This window comes from Erpetoichthys calabaricus, chromosome 1, assembly GCF_900747795.2.
Source record: "Erpetoichthys calabaricus chromosome 1, fErpCal1.3, whole genome shotgun sequence".
NCBI classification, from domain to species: domain Eukaryota; kingdom Metazoa; phylum Chordata; class Cladistia; order Polypteriformes; family Polypteridae; genus Erpetoichthys; species Erpetoichthys calabaricus.
This window is the reverse complement of record NC_041394.2, coordinates 190,407,143-190,431,985: the sequence shown is the minus strand read 5'-3', so window position 1 is coordinate 190,431,985 and position 24,843 is coordinate 190,407,143. Positions and strand designations below refer to the sequence as shown.

Genomic DNA, 24,843 nt, shown 5'->3' with positions numbered 1-24,843 from the left:
TCCTGATTGACAGGAAGGAATTCCTTGCACGGACACTCTTGTTTACGCTCAACTTCATGTCGCCGGCTACTGGGTGGTCCATTTTAGGAAAGAAAGGGCAGGCATATTCACCCCCACTGGTTTGCACTTGGTACAAATTTTCCGACTTCCTGACCTTTGATAAAAGCATAAGTTCTCCTGGGGAGCCCAGGGATCCTCCTGATGTCGCTGACCCGCTTTACATCCGCTTTCCGCGGGTGACTTGTGGCTTCTTTTTCTTATTCTCTGTCACGTTCTTTGGTCCGATTAAACGGAATTTTTGTCCAAATAAGCGAACGATATTAGGCTTATGTAATATGATCTGTTTCAGTTCTTTAGGATTCGGTCCGAATAAGCAGCTGGTCCAATTAACCGGTGGTCCAATTAACCAGAATCGACTGTATTGCACAACCTGAGCCACTTTATAAAGCGCGTATTTACAGATGACGACAATATCATGTTTAAGATGAAATGCAGGAAAATGTTTATTATATTATATAGATAAAACTTTAACTTCATTTAAATAATCTATACTGTTAATAATTAAACATGTGAGGCAAGGGAGGCGCTGGCGCTCCGTTCACAGATTGTTCCTGCCTCACGTTGTATTCTTGCTATTGCTGGCGCGACACTGGAAGGATAGATGGATAGAATAATTAAACACGTACTATGAAGATATTCTAATGTTCCTTAAATGTTTTGATGAACTGACGTTGTAAGCTTACAGATGGCTTAACTTCTATTACAGAGCTGATTGTGTGGCGATTGGATATTTGGAGAAAGAAAAGACAAGACAGGAATTGGGAGTTAGTACGTTTGAAAGAGACAGTACTGCTACAATAAAGTATTTCATCGAAGGTTGCGCATGGCGCAGCAAGGATCTTGCCTGAGACATGAACAATCACTGCGCCACTGTGTTCCTGTGTTTAATAACATGCTTTAATGCCTATCATCATGAAAATTATATCACGTATACATCTCAGATATTTTAATTATTCAGAGAGCTGAAATATTATGAATGTAATGGATTCTGTGTCCTGTCGGAGGAAGAGAAAGCCTGTTTAAGAAGCACGTAGTGATTCATACACCTAGAGCACATAGAAGATCAAATACAAAACAAAGCATTTAACGTGCTACTTTAGTTATGATGGGATTTGAGAAACTAGTATATTAAACGATTTTAAGATGAAGTTTATTATGTTCTTCTTTAATGACAAAATAAACTACGTGATTAAAGTGGAAATTTCAAGATTAAAGTTGACATTTCATGCTTTTTTCCCCCCATTGTGTACCTTTTTTTTTTCTCTGTACCCTAATAAACTTTCATATGACACTCGGACGGTGGGCTATGACTCGCCTTTTCACGGCGACTTTGAAATGTGACAAGTTTTTTATTTCGGGCACTGTGTGACTTTGTGAACTTGAGCTTTTGAGTTTCTCTGACACACTATGTCACTCGATCAACTTCCTTTTGTTGTTTATACCACTGTTTAAACCAACAAACAGTACGTTTTTCCTTGCCTCCACTTGATATTCACTGAAACTTTTCCATTTTCCTTCGTGCTTTTGCCATTGCCTTTTCACAGAAGGCTGAGCTTAAAGGCTATTTATATTGATTTACATATTCAAAGAGGCGTAATTCTGGGAGGAGTTGGGGTGGAACAGCAGGCGCGTGCACGTGCGTTACTTTTCACGCTGACCAGGATTGATGTAGCGGAAGAATGTGGAAGTTGGCGTTCGCAAAGATTTATGCACCTGGATTTTTTTGTGCGTACGAACATTTCCGCTTTTGTGCTTACGCCATGTTATAGTGTGAGTTCTACGCACGGCCTTATACATGAGGCCCCAGGAGTTTGTGATATGTGAAACTTGGATCAATTTAACTCATCTGTTAAACATTACTCTTTAGTTTTTTGTTTTTTTTACCAGCTAATGATGCAAATATAAATCTTACAATAGAAAATGTTACAAACCTGACAGGGGGACTCTCTGACAAACCAGACTGTAAAATCATCATGCTACAGAAACAGCTTTAAAGGGTTTGTTTAAATGAAAATATCCTGAATTATCTTGGAATTCACTAATTCAACAATACAGATATAATAATGTTAGACTTTTTATTTTTAGTACTGAGTTTTAAGCTGTATTTGTCAGTTACCAGTGACAAATGTAAGAGAATAAATGTTAAGTGTACATTATAAGATAAATTAGGAGTCCATGATGATCTAATTCTTTATAAACCAATTGCTGAAACTCCCCCAAGATTATTATAACATGTTACACAGGAGAAATCCCATATTAAATCAAAATTCAAATATTTTGGTATTTATGAATACCAGTGCTAGTTTACATAAATGACAGCTTGGCAACTACATGATTGACATACCACTATTTTCAATTAGCTGTTACTACTAGTATTTATATATTTGATTACAGAAAAAGATAACTATATTGGCCACTTAAAATGATGGGAGTTTCTTCTAATTAAAAAGATGGAGAAAATGATTTCTGTTTTTGCCCTGGTATTCAAAAGATATCAAGAACCATAAAATTTCACTTGTATTAGTACTGAATATAATAATTTTAGCATTGTGATATCCCTAATGGGTACTCCTATAAAAAGTCAGAAAACTTATAACAGTTGCCCAATGGAGTTTTTTCTTTTTCTCAGTAAAAATGTACAAAACTTCTGAGCTTAATTAGCATACAAATGAATATGACAATGAAGGAGCTGCTTCACTTTAGCATTCAGAGCCATTTCCATAACATTAAATGTCAAGATTTGGATATACGAAAGTGAGTAAACATCACAGAAAACAGCAAACTTAAAAGAAAATAGGAAAGTTAAGATTTTAAGGTTATTGCAAAAAATAAAGTCTAAATTTAAAAACGTACATAACATACTAAAGTATGACTTTTGTTTATGACTAACAACGAGATCAGCTTAAAGTACAATAGACAATAGACCCATCGATTGGTGAAACGTCAAGAATGCCCAGGACAACTCAAAGGTCACACCCCGTTACATATGAGTAACACAGGAAAAAAAAGAAAACAAAGCAGATCCCCAAATAAAACCAATAAATGGCTGCTCCTTAGTAGGTGCTGCATATATTAAGCTGACATTTAAAAGTTCAACAAGTTCAAACTTCTAAAGCATTTAACATCAGAAATGGCAGTATGATACACTGCAATTGAGGACAAAAAGAAGCTGTAAAGAATGCTACAAGTACAAAAGGAAACTTGAAAAGAAATGGGAAAAGTTAATGAGGACAATGAGTCAGACACAGAGAACAAAAGACTGTATGTCCTAGAAAGACAGAGCTTCTTTTAATTTAGGCTTCTCCTTTGGGAAGGCCACTGGTATTTTTTTTTTTCACTTTAGTATTATACGCAAGATTGCGATGCCCACCCAGGACACACACAGTGCGATTAATAAGTTGTGAGGCTTTAAAAGTGCCAGTGTGGTTTTACTTATTACTTTGAGTGAGTTACTATGGTTAACTGCGATTGAAAGAGATGCAAGACATTATGTTCTACAATAAGAACTAATGTGATAATTAGACTAAAACTATTATGGTTGTTCTACTTTGTTTGAATTTTTAAGTCCCCAGCTAGAACTACAAAATTCCACAAGAACAGAGATAGAATTTTGATGCACAATATACTGAATTGCTGATATGGGAAGAAAAAAAATGTTTGCTGTTGGATTGCAAGATAGTCTTGAACACCAGTGGTTCTCAAATTTGGGTCTCGGGACACCCTTTGGCTCTAAGCTTTTGTTCCAACTAACTTCAGCTTTTTAACTGGACACTTGGCCTAATTAAGCAAGCTGCTGTTTTCCAGTTTTATACCTTAGGGATCAATGTTAAATTTACAAAAGTAATCAGTTTTTGAACTTTGCGTTTTATCACAGGAAGACTTTGGTGGGCTCCTCTACTTAAAACTTGCATCCATTCTTATTTGGGCTGATTCTTTTTAATGTGGACCCACAGTATAATGCCTAATTCTTTTTTATTCGGACCTTAAACACCACTTGGGACACTTTATCCTCTTATTGTGCTACTGCATCAACTCTACACAGCCCACACTTTATTGTATATCGTGTTGTTGTAACAATTCTACTGGAGAATCCTCCTCACCATCTGACTGAAATAATGCACTTAGTCCCAAGAGGTAAACAGAAGCAAAGGGAAATCCAGATGTGCTAATCCCCTCCATACAACCTGAGAGTGCTCCGTTGTTGAGTGTCTTGTGCACATCTGCTCCGTACATGCACCTCAGTCATGATGTTGCTGGAAGACTCTCAAACTGTTCACTCACCTTACAAAGCAAATTAAAGTGTGGTATTGGCATACTGTCCCAGAGGGCTTATAAATCTTTGCCTGTCCCGTTATCCTTCAAAGGAGTGCTCATAAAAAGATCAGTACTCATAAAAACTTCACCCACACTTCTGGTGTCAAATGTGGAACACTGACGTGAGCTTGTTGCTTTACACTCAGAACTGGCACTTGTAAAACTTCAGTAACAACAGGCTATAGTGAAACATGGCACAGAACTTTGCACCAGAGGCCGTAAGGGCTGTAAGCAAAGGGCCCCTGTAGAACTATAATGTGTATGTGCTTAGTAACAAGTCCTTACCAGCAAAAACAAAAATTACCAAGCAATATAGCAGCATTCCTCAGAGTCTTTGGCATTTCGCACTTACATTATCAAAATACTGAAGCAATTCTATTCTGAATAAAAATTAAAAAATAAACCAGGTACATTTTGCTTATAAGATGGAAGGTTGTTTTAATACAGAAGTTACAGTTTAAGTCACTTCAAGAAAAGTTCTCCTACACTTGGTTTTTAAGAATTTCCATTGTCATCATCATGATCTTCACTTTTCCATATGTTCTGGTTATTTAATCTATTATTTACTAATGAACATGTTGGTGGGTCTGACAAAGAAGCAGTTGCAGCCTTTCAGCTTTCACTGTTTTCTCAGGTGTCTGCTCTGCTCGTTGTTAATTGTGATTATTAGGATACAATTAAGGGAGGAAAGTAAAGAAAAAATAGGAACAACAACACAAAGGAGATTTAAAGCTATAGTAAAATAACCACAAAATATTTATCAATGTCTTATAAATCTGAAATTCACACTTGCATGCTTTTCTGAATGCAGAATGAGAGAGGAAAATCCCTTCTAATTAAATGAGATCAATTCAAAGTAAAATGCCTTGTTAATTGTGAAACTGGATAGAACAAAAACCTGCAGTTTTGAGAAACACAGATGCACATCAATAAAAAATATTTTCAGCATTTAAATAAGTGAATCTTATGTTTTGTATGTTAATATGCTTTAGGTATAACGTTACTATTTTATCAAAACAATTCATTAGTAGTCAATCATAATTGCTCTTTTATTGGCATAAAACAAAACAATTTAAGCAGAACATTATTATAAATATTCTTAAGATTTCAGATACTGCTAAACTTGTGACTCACATTATAATAGAGCAATTCTCTGCACAGTCAACCTTTTGAACCCGGCTTCAAGCTTACAAATGATTTGGAATTTCTGAGAGATCCTGAAAGCTCCTGCAGAAAGGAGACAAAGTGAGTGTCTTTCTCAGACTTTTTTGCTTCAAAGATAATTATAATAGTAAAGTGTGGCTCTGGGCGTGTCAGATAGTAAGTACTTTGGACCTTATCATCATAGAAATGCACTACCTTGTCAAGCATATTGAGGTCAGCAGCGCGGTCATTCATTATCATAATGACATTAGGCCAGTGCATTACAGGACGATCACCAGGTAGGGACACTACAGCAGGATATTGGTCCACACCCTTTGGTGCTTCCCTATAAGAATGAGGGTGGTGATAACCATGTCCATGGAAACTCTCTGAACCACGGTTATCAAATATAAGTGAGACGTTGATAGCATCATACTTTCGAATAAAACTAGAAATCTTGCCAAAATAATCTGGGCTTGTTTTAGCTGTCAATGTCTTCATTTCAGAGGGTGTTGTTTGTCGACTGAGGGCCTCATGAAAATAAAAGCTGAATTTGGCTAACAGAACATTTTTGAGTTTGACAAGCCACAGAAAAAGATGTGGAGGCTGTACAGCTTTCTGCACTTGGCCACCAAATAGATGCTTTCTGGTCTCGCGCTGTTTCTCAAAGATTTGGCCCCAGCTGTGTAACTTAGAGTGAGCACTGTGCAAGTTAAGAAGTGATGGTAAGAATTTCCATTCAGATATCTGAGCTTGACACTTGAGAAGCTGAGTCAGAACATCCACCTCCAACTGAAAACTGCTTTCCAGGGGACTAAGGATGGGATGATGAAATCTAGGATAAAAAAGAAACAATAATAATAATAGTTTACTTACTGCTCCTATGTTGTACTAGGATTTCATACTATGCTATTTATATTTACTTGAAGTACAAGAACATCTTATTTATGCAAATGACATCAACACATTTTTGTGCATCACCATGGAAGTGTCCTACATTATTTAATCATCTTTCTGTACAATTAGAAATGTTTTTAACTGGCAAAACATTAACGAACATTAATCATTTTGAAATAAACAAGAAATACTTATTTTTTCATACATTTCTTGAAAGCAACAATCCTAAGTGCAACATTGAGAATTTTATAAAGTGTCACAGGAGATTTCTTTACTGCACTTCTGCTTCACAGAAACAAACGGTGACAAATGTTAAATGTAGTTTTATGGGACATTACTGTAGATGAAGTCCATCAAAATAAACTACATCAAATCCAACATTAGTTTCCTACACTATAAATAGTCTAAACAATTTGTGCTTTAAAAATTCACAAATGTGGGCCAGTGGAGCCTTTAAACCCCTGTGTGGCTGTCAAATGCTCTTACAAGCTTAAAACATGAGCAAGATAAGGCTTCTTTCACACACTCCTTCCCATATTAATACGAGTTAAAGCCTCATTACAGAGGAAGAAGACACTGCAGAGGCACCAGCAGATGTTTAATAGCTTTCCTGATATTAATACTTGTTACTTTAATTTTCATTGACACAAAATGTACAATGAATGAGAAAACACACACAGCCATATGTACCTGTGAGACATTTAACAGTAGATAGAAAACAAAATGAATGATGAAAATAAAATCAACACATATCACATCACATCATATCAGGCATCATCTACACAATGTGAAAATTCGACAATCTGGTGTCAGACAGACCTATGACTTATAGCTAGTCCATATTAACAGGGATAAATCTAAAAATGTGTCTTTTTTTAGTGTGGCCTTCCAGGAGAGAAAGGAGACAATACATGACACTTTAACGTCCCACGAGACAAGGCAGCGAGACAAAAGGAAAGCTGCTGTACAGGCTTTAAAATGATCGACGTGCAGGGAGGGAGCGAGCGAAGCCCCTAGTACAAGATATATTTAAATTTATAATTATTATTATCTTATCACTCTGTAAAAGTGATCGCTTTTCATTATGAATTGTTTGTGTTTTGTATTGTATAAATCCATGAGAAAGTAGTTTTTGGGCTCTGCTGGGTGAAATTCCAAAAAGGCGGTTTGTTTTACAGGGCAGTTTTTCTAGATGAGGAGGGGCAGAACTCCTAGTTGGACACCGACTTGTTATTGTATCAAAACAATATTACCCTGAAGTTACAAAGTGTCAACTCCCAGGCATGTTGAAACTCCACAACTACCATACACAAAACATAATGGCGCACCATAGCCACTGATCTTCTCAAACCTGGGACTTAAAAAGACAGCAGCCACAGCACCAAGAGTGCTTCAGCTGACTGCTACAATTACATTCCAGGCTAAAGTTGACAGATGTATCAAATTTGAACTATATACTGCATTTGTATGATGCAAGATTCTTTAATATAAGCATAGATAATAATTATGTTATGACTGATGTGTGTTGCTCTTGTGGCTTTGAGGCAGCACTGTAAACAAAACAATGTTTTCACAGTGCGATTACCAGCTTTGAACCTGCTCCATTTAAGCAGTTACCGCTCCTAGCTAGACACAGTCTCACATGGCAGTGTAGATGGGAAAAACTGAGCTTTTCAAAAACGCTGTATGCTCATCGTGTGATCAGACACAGACTTCAGATTACTTGTGGAATTCCCTTTGTGATCTCTTTATTGGAGGTGGTCCTTTCCTAACATATCTGAATCAGCCACCACATAGTGCGCTTTGAAACCCTTCAATATGTCAACATATTTATTTGGCAAAACTTCCAGTCTAGATTTTCCATGGCTTCCGGACTGATATAATCATTTGCACCCACCCAGACAAAGTAATAGGGCTTTGTACTTCCTTTAGGCACAGTTTATTTTTGTTTTTTTAGCATTTCTAATTTATGCATTTGCTCCATAAACAAACATTGCATTTGGCTGACAAACCATGCATGCTCAGCAGGAAAGACCTACACATTTTGCCATATGACCAATTTTTAGAAAACAATCTGGAAGCACTAGTTTGGACAGATAAATGTAAATGTGACATTTTTGTTTCAAACATTATTTGTATCAGTGTGGCCTAAACCTTAGTGAAACAATTACTTCATCCATATAGTGTGATCAAAATGGTATATTCAAGTGCAAATGCATGTTGCCATTGTAAGTAATGCGATACTAAAACTTTTAAAAGGTGCAGTTACTCTGGAGTCAATTTAGTGAGCTTCCTTTTGTAACTAGTGAGAGAAAAATAAATTGTTAATCAATCTGAAATTATAAAAAGTATCTTCTACATCCTCCAGATGAATACATATGTGTTATACTAAAAATGTACGGAAATTGGAGATTAAAATAAGCGTTTGGTAAATAAAAGAGGAGGAAATACTTAAAGATTATTACAGTGCAACATTTAGTATATCAAGTAACTTTATTTGTGAAGCATATACTCACCCTGCCACGACTTATTAAAAATACACTATCTTTACATCATTTGAACCCAAGTACTGGAAAAAGCACATAGAGGAGCAGAAAAGTGTGGGAGCAGTACGGTGTAGGAGGCTAAAGTAGGTGCATTTAACATGTTTAAGTAATCTTGAGTGATTTTGTATGGTTTTCATATAGGCCTTACAGACATGTGAAGTGCCCTGGTTCCATGTTTTTCTTTGATCATGTCACTTTTCCATGCACAGAAAATTTTCCTTTTGTGAGTGAAAGCTGTGTCAGTGCATTTGATACATGCTTTGCAGACACAATCAAAAAAAATTTACGACAATGAAACATACAAAGGCAGTTTATATGCAAACTTTCATGTAGTAGCACTTAAAACTTTTAACCTACATTTGAATATATTCAAATATTTACTCATTTTTAATGAATATATAAACCCTGATTTTGGATTATTTGACAGTCATAATCCTGACATGTTTAACTCCTAACCTGACTGTACATCAACAGATCTGAAGTACTCATGGTCTCTGTAGGGATGCTTTTATACTACTCCTGCTCCTAATAAAATAACCGCTGTACAAGTTCTTCACAATTTTTATAAATGGCCATTTTTAATACAGCTTCATAATCACTTGATCATTTTTTTTGTTATTTTATATACATTACTGTACACCTGTTACACCTCCTTTATTTTTTGGAATTTTGTTTATCAAAAATCAGTTCAAAATAGTAACTTTCAATATACCCTCAACATTCCACAATCAGATGCGTTTACTGAACATCCTCATTTCTAAGCATAACTAATTTTTATTAATTCACAATCCTTGATAATGCAGTCTTGGGATGGAATCTACTCAGACTGAGCTGTAAACTATCTACACTATCTATCTTTTTTTTATTTATTTATGTAAAATGCCAAATTTGCCCCTGAGGACAAATAAAAGTTCTATCTACTTAGAAAATATTTTTCTGTTACTGCACACTCATACTAAACTTTTATGGAATATCCACAAGGAACATACTGAAATGAATTCATGACAGATCAGAAAAAAACATTATGGAGGGACTACTTTAAAATTCAGAATAATATACAGTACATTTTCTATTGCAAGTCTTATAATTTTGTAAAATATACGGTAATGATAATAATTCATGTTGTCAAGCTACATGCCCCCAGTCAATGTTCCTAGAAATTTAGCAGTTCTACACTGCAATTACAGATTATAACCATCACTCCTTTTTCACCTTGTATTTAAGTCACTCTCTTCTATATGTGGGGGACTGCTTAAAAAAAAAAAAAAAAAAAAGCTGACAAACAGAACTAGCCGTACGTGAGAGTCTATGTTGAAAACAACTGGTAACGATCAACAGGTCACTTTATGTAAAATGAAGGACATAGTCACACAAATGGGAAAAGACACGAGATAAACTAAAGCTGTTTGCTAGCTCACAACCATACCCACTGAATGGACTTGTCATCTATTACCACTAATCATTCTGTTAGGTGACCACTAAATGCTGACAGAAAATAGTAGTCTGAATATTATTTTAATACTACAGAAATTTTGATAACAGCAGTTTTTTTTCTCTCTGTCTAATCCCACACATGGTAGCCATCTGTGAGGAATTTGCACATGTCTGTGTAGATTCTTCACTGAGTACTTTGTTTTTTTCACTCACACTCCATTGACACGCAAGTTATATTTATTGACAAGTTAAAATTATCAATGTGCAAAAGTGGGCCATATGATGGACTAGGAGCCCATTCAGGGTTGGTACCTGATTTTCAGCCGATGCTGCTGCTAGTATAGACTCTGGATATTATCATACTCAATTCAGGGTGTTGCTTTAACTTTAGATTTCATTCAATAGTTTTTTGTTTTTTTTTTTTCATTTTTTACATGCTCTCAGTAACCATCATCATTCTTACCCATCTTATCCAGATTGCTCAAGGTAAATCTCTGTATTCTCTCAACCACTGCCTCCACAGTATTCATCTGCTTCAATTTCTCCACTGGCTTCCCATTCCTGCTAAGAAAGAGTTCAGGTTCCTGCACAGTGCTACTCTGTTCTGCACATTAAGTCATTTATCTTTCTACAAATATATGCTTAAGCTTTTTCACCAAAACGTCCTTTTCTCCACAGAAGTACACAGCAGTTTCTAAGTTCTTGCTCCAAACCTGTGCAACACATTTATCTCATTTAAACTGCTTCAGACTACTAGAATTCTGATTTCTGAAAAATCCTATTGTTTACATTAGACTGTTTAAGCTTTTTGCTACAAGGATGAGCTCTTCACACTCTTCTACTGTGAATTTCCCATTGGGATTAATAAAGTATCTATCTACCTATCTTCAAATCTAATAGCTATTTTCAACCCTTCCTTGTTTACTTCAATTTGGTTATGTTGCTAGTTTGTCATCTAGTTGTGGTACTGTTGTACTCTACAAAAGTCTTTTATTCTCAATTTTCTCTTTCTTTCTCTTCAATTCATTCTGCCTAAGCTCTCAAATGCATGGTATGCATATTGATTTCTATAAGCAGCCTGAGATATTCTTAATTCAGCTGTCCTCTAGAACTCCTTTTGCAAAAAATATTTATTCTTTATAACGTAGAGCTAGCATAATAAATGATTTTGTATTACTGATACATTTTAGTTATGTTTCTTAAATTTTGATATAATTTATATATAACAACACTACATTAACTACTATCCATATTACTAAACGAGAATGGTAAGCCGGATGGACGCAGGGACATGGGCCGTGGACGCAAAAGACATAGTGCACAGGCGCCACACAAAGCCCCCCTCCAAGCACCGGAAACTGAGAAATGATGCGCCGCGCCCACAGCAACAGACCCATGCAACAAAGCGCCACACGAAGCCCATACCACACGAAACAGGACACACACAAAAAAGAGGATTCAGACCCACGACACACAAAGCACCCCTCCACTAACAGAAATAAGAAATGAGGCGACGCGCCCCTAGCACACCAAAAACAAAGGAGTCAGACGCAAGCGCCACATAGCACACGAAACGGTACGCACACAAAAATGAGGATGCACACCCACTACACACAAAGCCCCCCTCCACTAACAGAAATAAAAAATGAGGCAACGCGCCCCTCAAAAAAAACGCACGACAACAAACGACGTCATACATAGACAACAAGAGACCGGACTACAATACATATACAGGCACGACACCTGATGGGTAATAATACGAAGAAACGAAATGTCCCTATTAAACATACATCATCTGAACACGTTCAAACTACACACCATAGGTGAATCTCATTACAATGATGCACTATTAACCGTACAACCACAGAAAAGGCTCCGTATTAACAGTGAGTGCGATCCTCCTTATTACTTATCCATATTACTAACGATAAAGAACAAACAAGTCATGATTTCACGATCACGGCTACAAAACGATACGTCTCGAGTAACGGGACCACAAACACGTACCCGCATGAAAAAAAACAATAAACGTCGGCGCCTACAACGCGCTTCTGAAACCGATGAACAAAAAATGTCTCTGATCCAAAAACGCAAGGCTCAACTAACACAATTACAGAAACGAGCCCAGATGGACAGACACAATGAACGTAGACGCATGCAGCGCGCGTCTCATAGTGTTGAAGCGAAGCAGGCACGGGTTCAAAAGGAAAGAGCTTGAGTCACAGAGATACAAAAACGTGAGCGAAGAGACAAAATAAATAAACGCAGACGTCTACAACGCGCGTCTGAAATGCCGGAAAACAAGCAGGCGAGGCTCCAAAAAGAGAAAGCTCGACTGACCGAGATACAAAAACGGGCACAGAAAAGGCTCCATATTAACAGTGAGTGCGATCCTCCTTATTACTTATCCATATTACTAACGATAAAGAACAAACAAGTCATGAATTCACGATCACGGGCACAAAACGATACGGCTCGAGTAACGGGACCACAAACACGAACCCGCGACACACACAATGAATGTAGACGCATGCAGCGCGCGTCTCAAAGTGCTGAAGCGAAGCAGGCACGGGTTCAAAAGGAAAGAGCTCAAGTCACAGAGATACAAAAACGGGAGCGACGGGACAAAATAAATGAACGCAGACGTCTACAACGCGCGTCTGAAATGCCGGAAAACAAGCAGGCAAGGCTCCAAAACAACAGTTAATTATCGCATCAGCTACAACCGAAGTGGCAGCTAATTTGTTAATAAATGGTCGCACATGTCACTCCTTATTCAAAATACCGGTCCCAATCACAGAAACATCGCTATCCACTATGAAAATGAACAGTAACAATGCACGTGACATCCGTCTTGCAAAACTGTTAATTATAGATGCATGTACAATGGCATCCAGTCACTTACTCAACACAATTGATAAACTTCTACAAACGTTGATGAATAATAATATTCCCTTTGGAGGAAAGGTACTTCTATTAGGAGGAGATTTTAGACAGTGCTTACCTATTGTTCCACGTGCCGTGCGCTCAGCTATTGTTCAGTCCACCTTAAAATACGCGGACAATTGGCATTGCTTTCAAAAGATACACTTGGTACAAAACATGTGATGTCCACATCCAGAATATAACAATTGGTTATCACAACTGGGAGATGGGACACTCACCAATACAGATGGACTTCACCCAGATATTATTACAATTTCTCAAGCCTTTATCTGCGACAACTTAGTTACAGAGATATTTGGAACAGCAATCTCATTAGACCAAATACCCCTTTTAACACAACGGACTATATTATGTCCAAAAAATATTAATGTTGCTCACATAAATAGCCAAGTCATTGCATTACTTCCTAGAGAGGCACAGCTCTTTCTAAGCTCTGACAAAGTTGACTCTGATGACGACAATGACCATCTTAATTTACCCTTAGAATATTTGAACACTATTAACCCAGCCGGATTACCACAACACAATCTTAACCTTAAAATCGGAACAATATTCATGCTATTAAGAAACCTTAACACTAAACAGGGTTTATGCAATGGTACACGTTTAGTCGTCAACACCATGACACACAATGTTATTGAAGCAAAAGTTCTTGCAGGATCACATGCTAACAATACTGTTCTGATTCCTAGAATTGACCTTTCACGTTCTGACCTAGAATTACCTTTTACACTTAAACGGCGACACTTCCCCATTAAACCTGCATTTGCCATGACCATCAGCAAATCACAAGGACAAACCATGGACAAGGTTGGCATCTACCTCTCTGAGCCCGTATTTGGACATGGACAACTTTATGTGGCCTTCACACGAGTTCGCCGTTCATCTGACATTAAAGTTAAGGTTATAAATGATCCATGCCAAGGAAAACTCATTCAAGGACAAGACACCATCCCCAACACCAGGGGTTGGCGAGCGAAACGAGCAGGGGGCGGAGCCCCCTAGTTTTTTTCTATTGGGAAAAATCACCAGAATGTCAGATTTGACTTCCGCCTTATTTAAATTCAAGGTTATTCGCTCTTGAAATTGCTTAATTCGCATATTTTCTTAAGTAAAAATTAATGTTTTTCTGAACTATTTTTTTCATTACAGTATCATGAGTTGTCCCCTACCCTAGAAGCAACTAAACCTAGATGAATCAACATATATTTCCACAATTGCTCTGTCAGCATTTTAGTACAATTCACATATAATAATTATAATTTAAGCTAGAGCTAGGCCATAAAACAATTTAAATTTTTGATCAGGGAAAACGCGATGATAACAATGATAAACAGTTTTAAAAAAAAAATAAATAAAAAATAAAAAAAATTGGTAAAACTTTTTTCCCCCCATATTAAACTCTAAATGACAATGTGCTGTGACAGACAATGCCGGTGGTCTGCTATGCAGCATGTAGGCTCGGCGAAACGCCAGCAAAATAGCCAATCGTGATGCACTTTACAAAAGTCTGGACGAGGGTCAGCTACCTCAAATCAGACCAAGCACAAATGCAGCCAGTATGCAAGAGGTCCAAACAAAGACTAATACAACAAACCTATTCCACCGCCTGAAAAAATCCCATTCAGTGAAATGTGATGAATGTCAAAAAAACCCTTGAGTAAAGTGGCTAGCAAGCCTTCAAGCAGCAGTGCAATTCCTAAACAGCAGGTAATTGTGTTGTCATTTTCCGGTATGATCCAATGTTGTAAGAAATCAAAAAGGTATCAGGACATCACAAATGCGGTCACTTACTTCATGGAAAAGCACATGAGGGCAGTGTTGTCGAGTGTTGTCGAAAAGGAAGGCTTCAAGAAACTTTTGAAAGTAATCAATCCGAGGCTTAAACTTCCTGGCCAAAAACATTTTTCTCAGAAAGCACTTCTGCAGCTTTATAATGAATGTCTGGCAAAGTTAGAGGCTGCGTCAAAAGATGTGGGATACTTTGCCACTACGACAAACTTATGGTTGAGTCGGACACTGGATCCTTACATAAGTCTTACTATTTACTACATTGATGCAGAGTGGAATTTACAGAGCAAATATCTGCAAACTGCATATCTTACTGCAAATCAAACGGCAGAAACTATCACAATGCTGCTAGAGGTTGCCCTGTCATCCTGGGAGCTTAGAGAGGACCACCAGGTGTGTATTAGTACGGACAACAGACAAACATTGTCTAAGCTGTGTCACTGAAAAATTGGACTCACCTTCAGTGCTTTGGACATAGATTGCACCTAGCAATCAGTAAAAGAACATTATTAGTTTAGTTAATTTACTATTATAAATAGGCTTTGTATTATGTTGCTTAGATTAAATTTTCAATAGTAACATTACAATATACTGCAACTGAGTTGCATCTACTACTTGGCTAATTGTTAATAATACACAGATATATTGCTATTTATCACTACAGAGAGAGCTGGAAGAGACAGCAGAACTGAAAGAGCTATAGGTGTTTGAAAAAAAAAAGTGGTCAGTGCATTTTCTTTTTCTTGGAAAAAGCAGAGAGATCTGGCAGCAGCTCAAGAGGAATTTAACCTGCTGATACATAAACTCATCACAGAATCTCCAACAAGATGGGTGTCCTGTCAGAAAATGGTAGGGAGAGTGCTGGAGCAAGAGATGGTAATTGTAAATGTACTATCTGCTGGGGAAAAAAAAAAAACAGACCCCTCGTGCCCACATGGGAAGACATCTTTGAAGAGTGTCCACAAGGCTCTAAATCCACTGGTTAGTTTCAAAGATATACTGTCAGAGAAATCATATGTCAGTGTATCATATGTGAAGCCTGTGCTCCACCTGCTCAGTGAGGGGGTCCTGTAGCCAGAGGATAAGGACTCAGAACTCACAAAGAACATTAACACTTCTGTCATCAGTTACTTGAATGACAAATATGATGGCACTGCTATTGATGACCTTCTGGCCATATTATCCCTCCTTGATCCTCATTTCAAAACATGCTACATGAAATCTTAAAAGGCTGATGCCATTAAAGCCAAAGCTGTGGCTGAAATAATGCTAGAAAGCCAAAAGTAGTACAGCTACTAGGCTTCACAGCTTTGTCAGTACAGCTGAAGCTGAGGGAAGAGCACTATCACCAGCCAAAAAACAGAAGACAACATTGGGCAGCTTCTTCAGGAAAACCCATTCTGTTGCAGCGCGATGGTATGGGTTGACTCCACACTCCCTACTACATGCAGGAACCTCTTGAACCCGCAACGGTCAGTAACTTAACAGGAACAAGCCAGGCAGAGGAGGACACATACACACACATAGCAAGGGAGAAGTTAAAAAAAAAAGGTACAAATTGCTTTTATTAAAATAAAAAACAAAAACAAGAGTCCAAAAGTGCAGTGCATCAAACAAACTATAAATAAATAATCCATTAAAACAGTGGTTATCCATGAGATAAAATCAGAGTTAAAACAAAAGTAAAACACAGTCATCGGATCCTTAATATTCCTTCTACTCCTGGACAAGCCCAACCCAAACCCTTCTTTGTCTCCTGGCTCACCCATGACTCATGGCCAGCGGAAACTTAGCAGCCACATCATCACTACCCAACCACCATCTTGGTTGCTTCATGCGGCTCTTGCCAGACCGCTTGGGGTCGATTGTCTTGCCGACTTCTTTAATGCTCCCACAGTCGAACCTCAGATCACTGGGGAGGACTCCACCCTGCTCGCACCCACTACACACAATCAATGGAGGGAACCAATCCCAAAAGTGGCAATCCCATGATCGTGCTGCCTTTTCTCCTTTGCAGGCTGGCTCATCCTGCCCAATACTGCTCTCACGGGTCTTCCCTTTTGCTCTCGATTCTTTATTCCATTTCTGTCCTGTGCTCCTCTTTTATACACTGGGAAGGGCTGCAGGTACAATCGCCTGATTGCCAACCCGGGATGATAATGAGACAATAAGATTGGCTACACACACCAACAAAGAAATGTACGGTTGGCTAACTGCCTCGCACCAACCCAGAGACGAGCCATCTTTTCTGTAGATCTCCTCCACCTGCTCCACTCCCAAGCACAAGCGCATCAGCAATTTATTTACTTAAAAGATGCCAACAAGCCACAAACCTCTCATACCACATGCAAAAGCTAGACTCACAGATAAATCTGTTGAACCTAAACTGGAAAACTACCTCTAAGCTCCTTGTGTGGACAGTGAAAGCAGTCCTCTGGAATGGTGTAAGATCCACGCAACTGAATTTCCAAAATTAAGCCTCCTAGCTAAGTGTGACCTCTGTATCCCTGCTCCCAGTTCATCCTCAGAAAGGGTTTTAGTACTAGAGGCAACACTGTCTCCAGTAAAAGTGCATTAACCATTCCAAAGAAATTGATAGGTTAGTCTTATTAGCTAAAAACTGTAGTGTACAAGAAAAAATGTGTTACTTTTATAGAGAAAAAACAAAAAAAGATGCCAAAGTATTTTTAGATACTGTTCTACTTCAGACTTTAACTGATAGAGAAGAGGTGTAAGTTTATTGCAGCTAGTAATGCAGATTTGGTTTGCATTGTTATGTTTGCAATTTAACATATTTTCACTGTTAAACTGTTTTGCACACCGTATTTCTACATTGACATATTGCCTTGTTAATTTGAGCTACTGTAAGTGCAATCATTCTGAAAACTTGAAAATCAAAAACATTACAGAATTTTTAAGGAAATGTTAGATGTATATAGTTTATGTGCCATTTCTCAAAAATAAATCTTATCTGCTTATTAAAATTTTTTATTTTAACTTGTTTATTCAGAATATACGAGGATGGATAGTCTTTAAAAATGGAAACAGCAATATGACACTATACTGTGATAATTATCAAAATTGATCAATACATTACAGAAAAAAGCATTGTGATAATATTTTTGTCCATATTGCCTAGCACTAATTTAGGCATATTCTACTACAATTGTAACATTTTATCCAACAGCTGTATTTAAAAACCTCTAACCCCTACGCAGCCAAAAAAGGGCAGAAATGGAAAAATTTTAATGAGAAGTAAGCATTTAAAAGTGTACAAACACCAAAAGGATGACCAGTGGCTCATTTAAATGAATGTAGTATTAAAAATGCCCTCCAGAACTCTAATTTAAAACGTTAAAAAACACTATTATTAGCAGTAATTAATTTCACATTTCCCCAACTGTGAAATCGATAAGGCGGTTATTATAAAAGAACATACAGAAAGTGAGAAATTTATAGAATACTAATAATGTACATATGTACTTGAGTGATAATTTTAAATACCTAGGTAAATAACTCTGCACGCACAGGTCAAACATGTGAACTAAGAAAGAGCCACAGACAGACAGATGGAAAGTGATGATTTAAAATTTTTGGGGGACAAAAGCTATGTAATCAGTTTATATTACAAAATACAATGATGAAAAGTTCAAAGGAAATCAAAGGAATATTGTACTTAACAGTTAATGGCAAGAATATGTGGGACAATATTTGTGTTTTCTTTTAGTATAATATTTTAGCAAACTTTTTATATTAATAAACAATTTTTGATTGTAGTGTTGATAATTATTCTCCTTTATACAGGCAGGCCTCAAACCATAATGCCAATGACTTACAATCAGAAATCCTACCACATGCACCAATCTCCTAAAAGCCATTTCTGTTTTTTCACAATTAAATTAACTTTTGAATAAGGTTGTATTTGTCCAGGTCACAGGGTCATGATATCAATCCATTAGTGAAAACCACTTTTCCTTAGAAAACAGTTACAAAATTATTGTTAGTCAATCAGTGAGAAAATCAGAGACCTGAAGCTTTACATATATCTTGACAATAAATGTACTTAGTAGTTTTTTGTGTCTTGCATATTACCTAAAAATTCAACCATGCCAATTTAACACATTTTTAGGTTTCTAATTCACTTTCAAACTAATTTCTTACATGACTATATTTTCCTCTCAAAGCTACAAAAAATTAGATGCTTAATTTCAAATTCCCACTTCCTTAGTATTTATTGAACAGTGTTGAGTAGATGAATCAAGATTAGAGCTAAAATGACATTTTCTACCTTCTACAAAGACCAATTATGTTACCCATGATTGATCAATATACTGAATGCCATTACAGTGCCTCAATATAACTTAAGACAGCTTCAATATAAATTCTGAATAACTGGAAAGGCATGTGTCAAACTTTCCATTTGGGTTATCTATGAAAGTGTCTTTAAGCATGACTAACCTTGAGCTGTACTTCTGCAGAACTGATTCTAGCGTGTTCACAAGCTCTTCTGAGTGGATAGATTTCTGATTGGTAAGAGAGTACATCTTTTCATAGAAATCTGCTATTTCCATGCGAGCCTGAATAAAGAAGCACAACTGCTCTGAGAGATGAGAGAGAAGCTCTTCTAGGCAGGGTGCCGTTCCTCCCACTGCATTGCGGCCAATTGTCACCACTTTCTTCAGTTCATTATGAAGTGAGGTGTAGATTGTCCTAATGGAATCCTTTCGACTGAAAAATGACTGACCACCTGCCAGATAAAAAAAGCAACATTAAAAGTGCAAGCATTTAAAGCAGAATAAATGGGAGATGCATTATATGGATTATATTATCAAGGAACACCAGTGAAAACCTGTAATAGAAACATTTCCACCTTTACAGATCTGACCATCCCCCTTACATGGTGGTTTGAACACTGTGTACTAGTTAGTAATAATGTATATATTTCTTGGATGTTATTATTGCATTGATGCATTAGTTAACAAAAACTTATCTTTATAGACAATATTTTGTATTTTTCTGTAAGTGTAACAACAAGGTCACGATTTCTTCTGTGACACTGAGAATTTCAATGAAACTATCCGAGATCGAACTGACAAGCTATTTCCCTATGGTTATTACATGTCACTTTAGACACAGATGGGCTTGAATAGTCTTTTCACATTTAATTTATTCCCATTATTCACTTCATTAGCAACTCATAATACGATTGTTAAACACAAGTAAAGAACTATTTTCAAGGGCAAGTTACAATTCTGTTTCACAAAAATAAGCTGTATAAAACTAAACCACAGAAAGATTTGAGATTTAAACTCCATGTAGATGACTGACTTAGCCAAATTTTTGAGTCAAATGGTACCCAAGCCTATCCCAACAGCATTAGGCCTATTGTCTAATATACAGTAGCTTCAGAGTTGCCACTCAATGTTACACACACTCCTTCAGGATGTTGGGAAAGCAGCATGATGAAGCAGCATTCAGTTTGTTCCTCTTTTAACCCCTCTCTTTTTTCAGGATTTCAGTCACTAACACTACATTATTTGAATAAATCTTTATACAAACATGACACTGCAACTTAATCCACTTCAGCGCAGCTAAAGGCTACAACCTAACCTACCTACTTTAGGCCAAATTTGCAAATGCCAATAAGCATAATATGTGCACCTATTATATCTTCAATACACAGTGTTAAATGATGTGTAAAGCACTTTACAACACTCTCTGTAATATGCAGCAAGGCTGAAATGTCAATACATAAAAACAATTTTTGCTTTTATTTTAAAACTATCCACCCTGAGAAATACAAAAAACTGCACACTATAATTTCAACATACACAATACAAACAACAATGTAATTCTATATAAATGAGAAGAATTTTTCTTTCAGTAGCATTACTTGTTTTATTGATTTTTAAATCATGCAAACACGTTGTGCATTTTCACTTATAAAATAATAATAAAATATTTTGTCTCTTGAATAGTACAGAGTTCTGATTGGTCTGAAAAGGTACCAGCCCCAGTTAAACTGATCTGGGTTCAAAAATGGACTATCAAACCCTGAGGTTGTGGGTTCAAATCTTGCTGTGCGACCCTGAGCAAGTCACTTCACCTGCCTGTGCTTCAAATGGAAAAACAAAAGAGGTGGGGCCAATTACATTCAAAAGCTGTAAACTGTCTGGGATAAAGGCATCAGACAAATAAAGAAACAATAGCAGTGTAATAATGGTTGAAAGGGAAGTTACCAAATAACAGATTACTTATTTACGGCTAGTTTGACAAAAATTAAAGGCATTTTGCAAAATACATTATTCCCAATTTTGAAATGGTTTGCAGCGCCTGTCGAATTTTTGGTTACACACACAATTGGCTACAGAATCGCTGCCAAAGTGTACTAAATTAAAGAAAGGTGGCAGCATCGTTTCAGAATACATAACCTAACCATCGTAATGTTTACATCTGAAAATATAGATGGATTATATTACAGATTAAGGCCAAGTGAAATTATATAAAAAAGGACATTCCCAAAAAGAAAAAAAATCAAATATATTACACTGAATAACTACATGGGATAGGTGAAGCAAATTTGGACAGTAAGGGAAAAGACATGTTTAATATCCTAGCGCAGACTGAAACTCAAAGCCTGGCGTTTTTACACGGTGGGTCGATAACAAATGGTCACCTGATGTGGCGACCGTGCAGAGTTAAGTGAAAAGCTTCCCTCAGTAACGTATAAGTTCGCACCAACTCCTAACGTTACTGTCATAATTTTTTGTTATAAAACATTTTAGATGCATGAAACCAAAGCAAAACTATAAAGTAATGCCTATCGCAATTTACTGTTTCCACACCTAGCTTTTGTAAAGCTAGAACAATTCACGGCCATTGGCGACTACAAAGATAAAGCAGGTGTCCTTCAGCTCAGCTTGTTATGTATGCTACATTGGAAACAACCAGCAGGCTGACACGGCACCCCCTCGGTGGCAACCCCACTTTTAGGAATCTGCCAAGCAAAATACGTGAGGCTGTAACAAGAAATAAGAACAGTAGCATTACTTCTGTTTTGCCTTTAACAGCAAAGCGTGATAAGCCCCAGGCTCCTCACCCAATTTCTGTCCCAAAAATGTCATGTTGTGATAGGCCTTCTCCGCAGCAGCGAGGTGTGCCAGGGCAGCCAGCAAGGAGGACCAGCTCGCCCCGGCACTCTTGCTGCTCTCTTTCTCCTTCTCCACATAGTCTTTGGCTCTGTCATACGAGAATATGCCAAGCTGAGAGAAGAAAGTCTCTAGAACCGCCTGCTCAACCGGTACCGGATTCAAAGAGGAATTTTCACTCATAGCATATTGTTACCCGCAGCACGTTTACTTGAAAAGAAAAATAGGTTTGTGGTTAAATACACGAGGAAGACTTCTCTTGAAGTTAAAGCACAGCTCAAGTCTTCTTCCAGTTGGAATCCGCGTTCAATAAGCCTTGTCCCACATCTACCGATCTTATCATATGCATTTTTTGTTAGGAATGAACACTCATGGGATTAGCGATAAACGTTTCGCAGTTCTGTTTACAAATTTCAGCGTTTCATTTGGTTAGCATAAAAAATTGCAGGCGCCCCGCCTTCAAAAGTAAGACGTCCGTTGAGGCCCAAAAGACCAACCATCAACCTGCTTCGCTCTGGAGCTACTAGCCAGGCATCTACCGCCAGCTCCATCCAAGTCAGTGGGAAACAGAGCGCAGCTGTCTTTGGGATTGCAGGTTTGCAAACTGAAACGAAATACAAACTGTTAGTTTGGAAAAATTTAAAGACATTCTAAACAAACGTGCACACATTTCGGACGGTTGATGCAGCTGAATAATTGAATTGGACGCATGAAGTGCAATGGTATGATTTGCAAGGAGTTGTCACTTTTTTTTAGCAACACCCCAAAGCTTTCACTGCTACGAAAATGATTCTCTTAAATTAAACAACTAGCAACAGACGTTAGCGTTTGTGTTCATAAGAATTACTCATGAACGCGTTGAAATCGCTTCAGTTTTTCATTTCTTTTTTTTAGAAAACCCATAGACTGTATACCAGTTATACAAAACTTCAAGCTTTTTGGGAATTCCCCTATGTGTGGCCCCCTAGACACAGCTAAACGCCTCATTTTAGACCATTTTTGTAGTATATTTTGTGCAGGAAATTGCACCAAAAATGATCAGAAGGACTTGAAGCTGTGCACACTACATCAACCTGGGGTAACACCCTGATGGGGCATGGGGGGTCAAGGTTATTCATTTCCACAAAACATCTTTTAAAAAAAAAAAAAAAAGGATCGGTAATATAACTAATATGCTATTTCAAGGTTGCTGATCACAAACATGATAATATTTTTGATGTCTGATTTCAAACATAAGCATGTTGGGTATAATATATTGTTTAAGATTATTTCAGACATACCACCCTTGCACAATTTACTTCAGGGAGGTTTGGGTGAGGGGTATTGCACAGTTTAGGGAACAGGACTTTCGTAGGAACTGCTGTGTTTCCAGTCCGATGGGCACCCTTGGGTTTGTCCCCCTTGGGGTTTCCAGTCTAATGGGCAGCTGTCTGCTATTTCAAGGTTAGTGATTATAAATATGAAGTTATATTTGGTTTTTGAACGTTTACTAGGGATCTATCCCTCCAGGGATCCCTATCAAAGTGTGCATAATGACAAATTTCAATTACAATTGAAAATATTTAGACTTTAAACATATACATTGAATCAAAAATTTTGATATTTCAAATATCTTAAATAACCATTCTTGTTTAATGTATACTTCTACCTCATGAAGTAAATCATTACATTTCTTATGAACACCCAAAATTAGGATAGCTTACGCTAATTTAGATTTTTTTTTCTGCAAGTGCCTAAAGGCATTTCATTTCATGGTCCTTACAATTTAACCTGGACTTTGGATATTGATGTAAAATATCTCATCCACAATAAGTACTCATACTGCGTATACAACAGTTTCTATATATAATGTTTATAAAATACAGTGAATCGTAGATAATTTAGCTGTTGTAAATTGAGGACATTCAGGTGTTTTTGCTATACAGCGAATTCAGAAAATGGTTGGATGAGTGGACTCAATATAAATGGATGGGTTGTTCAACTTTCAGAAATGTTCTCATTTCTAATTTCAACATTTATTTTTAGCATGAGGTAAATGGTAGAATCCAGCATTGATCATGTGGCAGGGCACACTTACTAACACACTTTTCAGTGAATGTTGAAAACCCATATAGACTGTTAGTATGCTACGGTACAAACCGTACTCCATGGAATGTTAAGGTAGATAAGTCACCCAAGCGCTTTGGTACTGGCAGCAACTAAGTAATATACTTGCAAAAAATTAAATTATATTAATGAAATTATGCCACATTTTTTCAAAATAACACATTTTTGGAAAATAGCACATTAATATCAGTGAAATAATGCAATCAGTTTTTCCCAAAATAATGCAGTACTTCTGCAAAATAAAGCAATGATTTGCTAAATTACATCATAAAACATTTTTAAAAGGCAGCAATAAGCTTCCCTATATGAACTTCCACAGCACTCTCATACTTTAAAGTGTGAGAACAAGAAAGTCACTTAATATGAAAGACTGCAAGTCAGTGAATGTGTGGATTGTATTTCTGCAAGGACCTTTCTAAGAATAATTTTTGCTTAAGCCTTTTTCTTATTCTATGAAA

General features: G+C 37.1%; 1 protein-coding gene across 1 annotated transcript; it reads right to left on the bottom strand.

The window, feature by feature from the left end:
• Positions 1–5,405: 5,405 nt before the first annotated feature.
• Positions 5,406–22,739, bottom strand: kics2 (KICSTOR subunit 2). The gene is made up of 3 exons (XM_028810480.2): positions 22,231–22,739; positions 19,590–19,878; positions 5,406–6,352 (listed from the first exon to the last, which is right to left on the bottom strand). Exons 1-3 carry the CDS (start codon positions 22,460–22,462, stop codon positions 5,536–5,538), a joined length of 1,338 nt encoding a protein of 445 aa, XP_028666313.2. The 5' UTR covers positions 22,463–22,739; the 3' UTR covers positions 5,406–5,535.
• Positions 22,740–24,843: the final 2,104 nt, after the last annotated feature.

Excerpts from the sequence above, each read along its gene's own strand:
- kics2 (XM_028810480.2), bottom strand. The coding sequence starts at position 22,462 with ATGAGTGAAAATTCCTCTTTGAATCCGGTACCGGTTGAGCAGGCGGTT. Across the intron at positions 19,879-22,230 it reads ATTTTTGGGACAGAAATTGG|GTGGTCAGTCATTTTTCAGT; the intron begins GTGAGGAGCCTG and ends TTTATCTGGCAG. Across the intron at positions 6,353-19,589 it reads CTGCAGAAGTACAGCTCAAG|ATTTCATCATCCCATCCTTA; the intron begins GTTAGTCATGCT and ends TTTTTATCCTAG.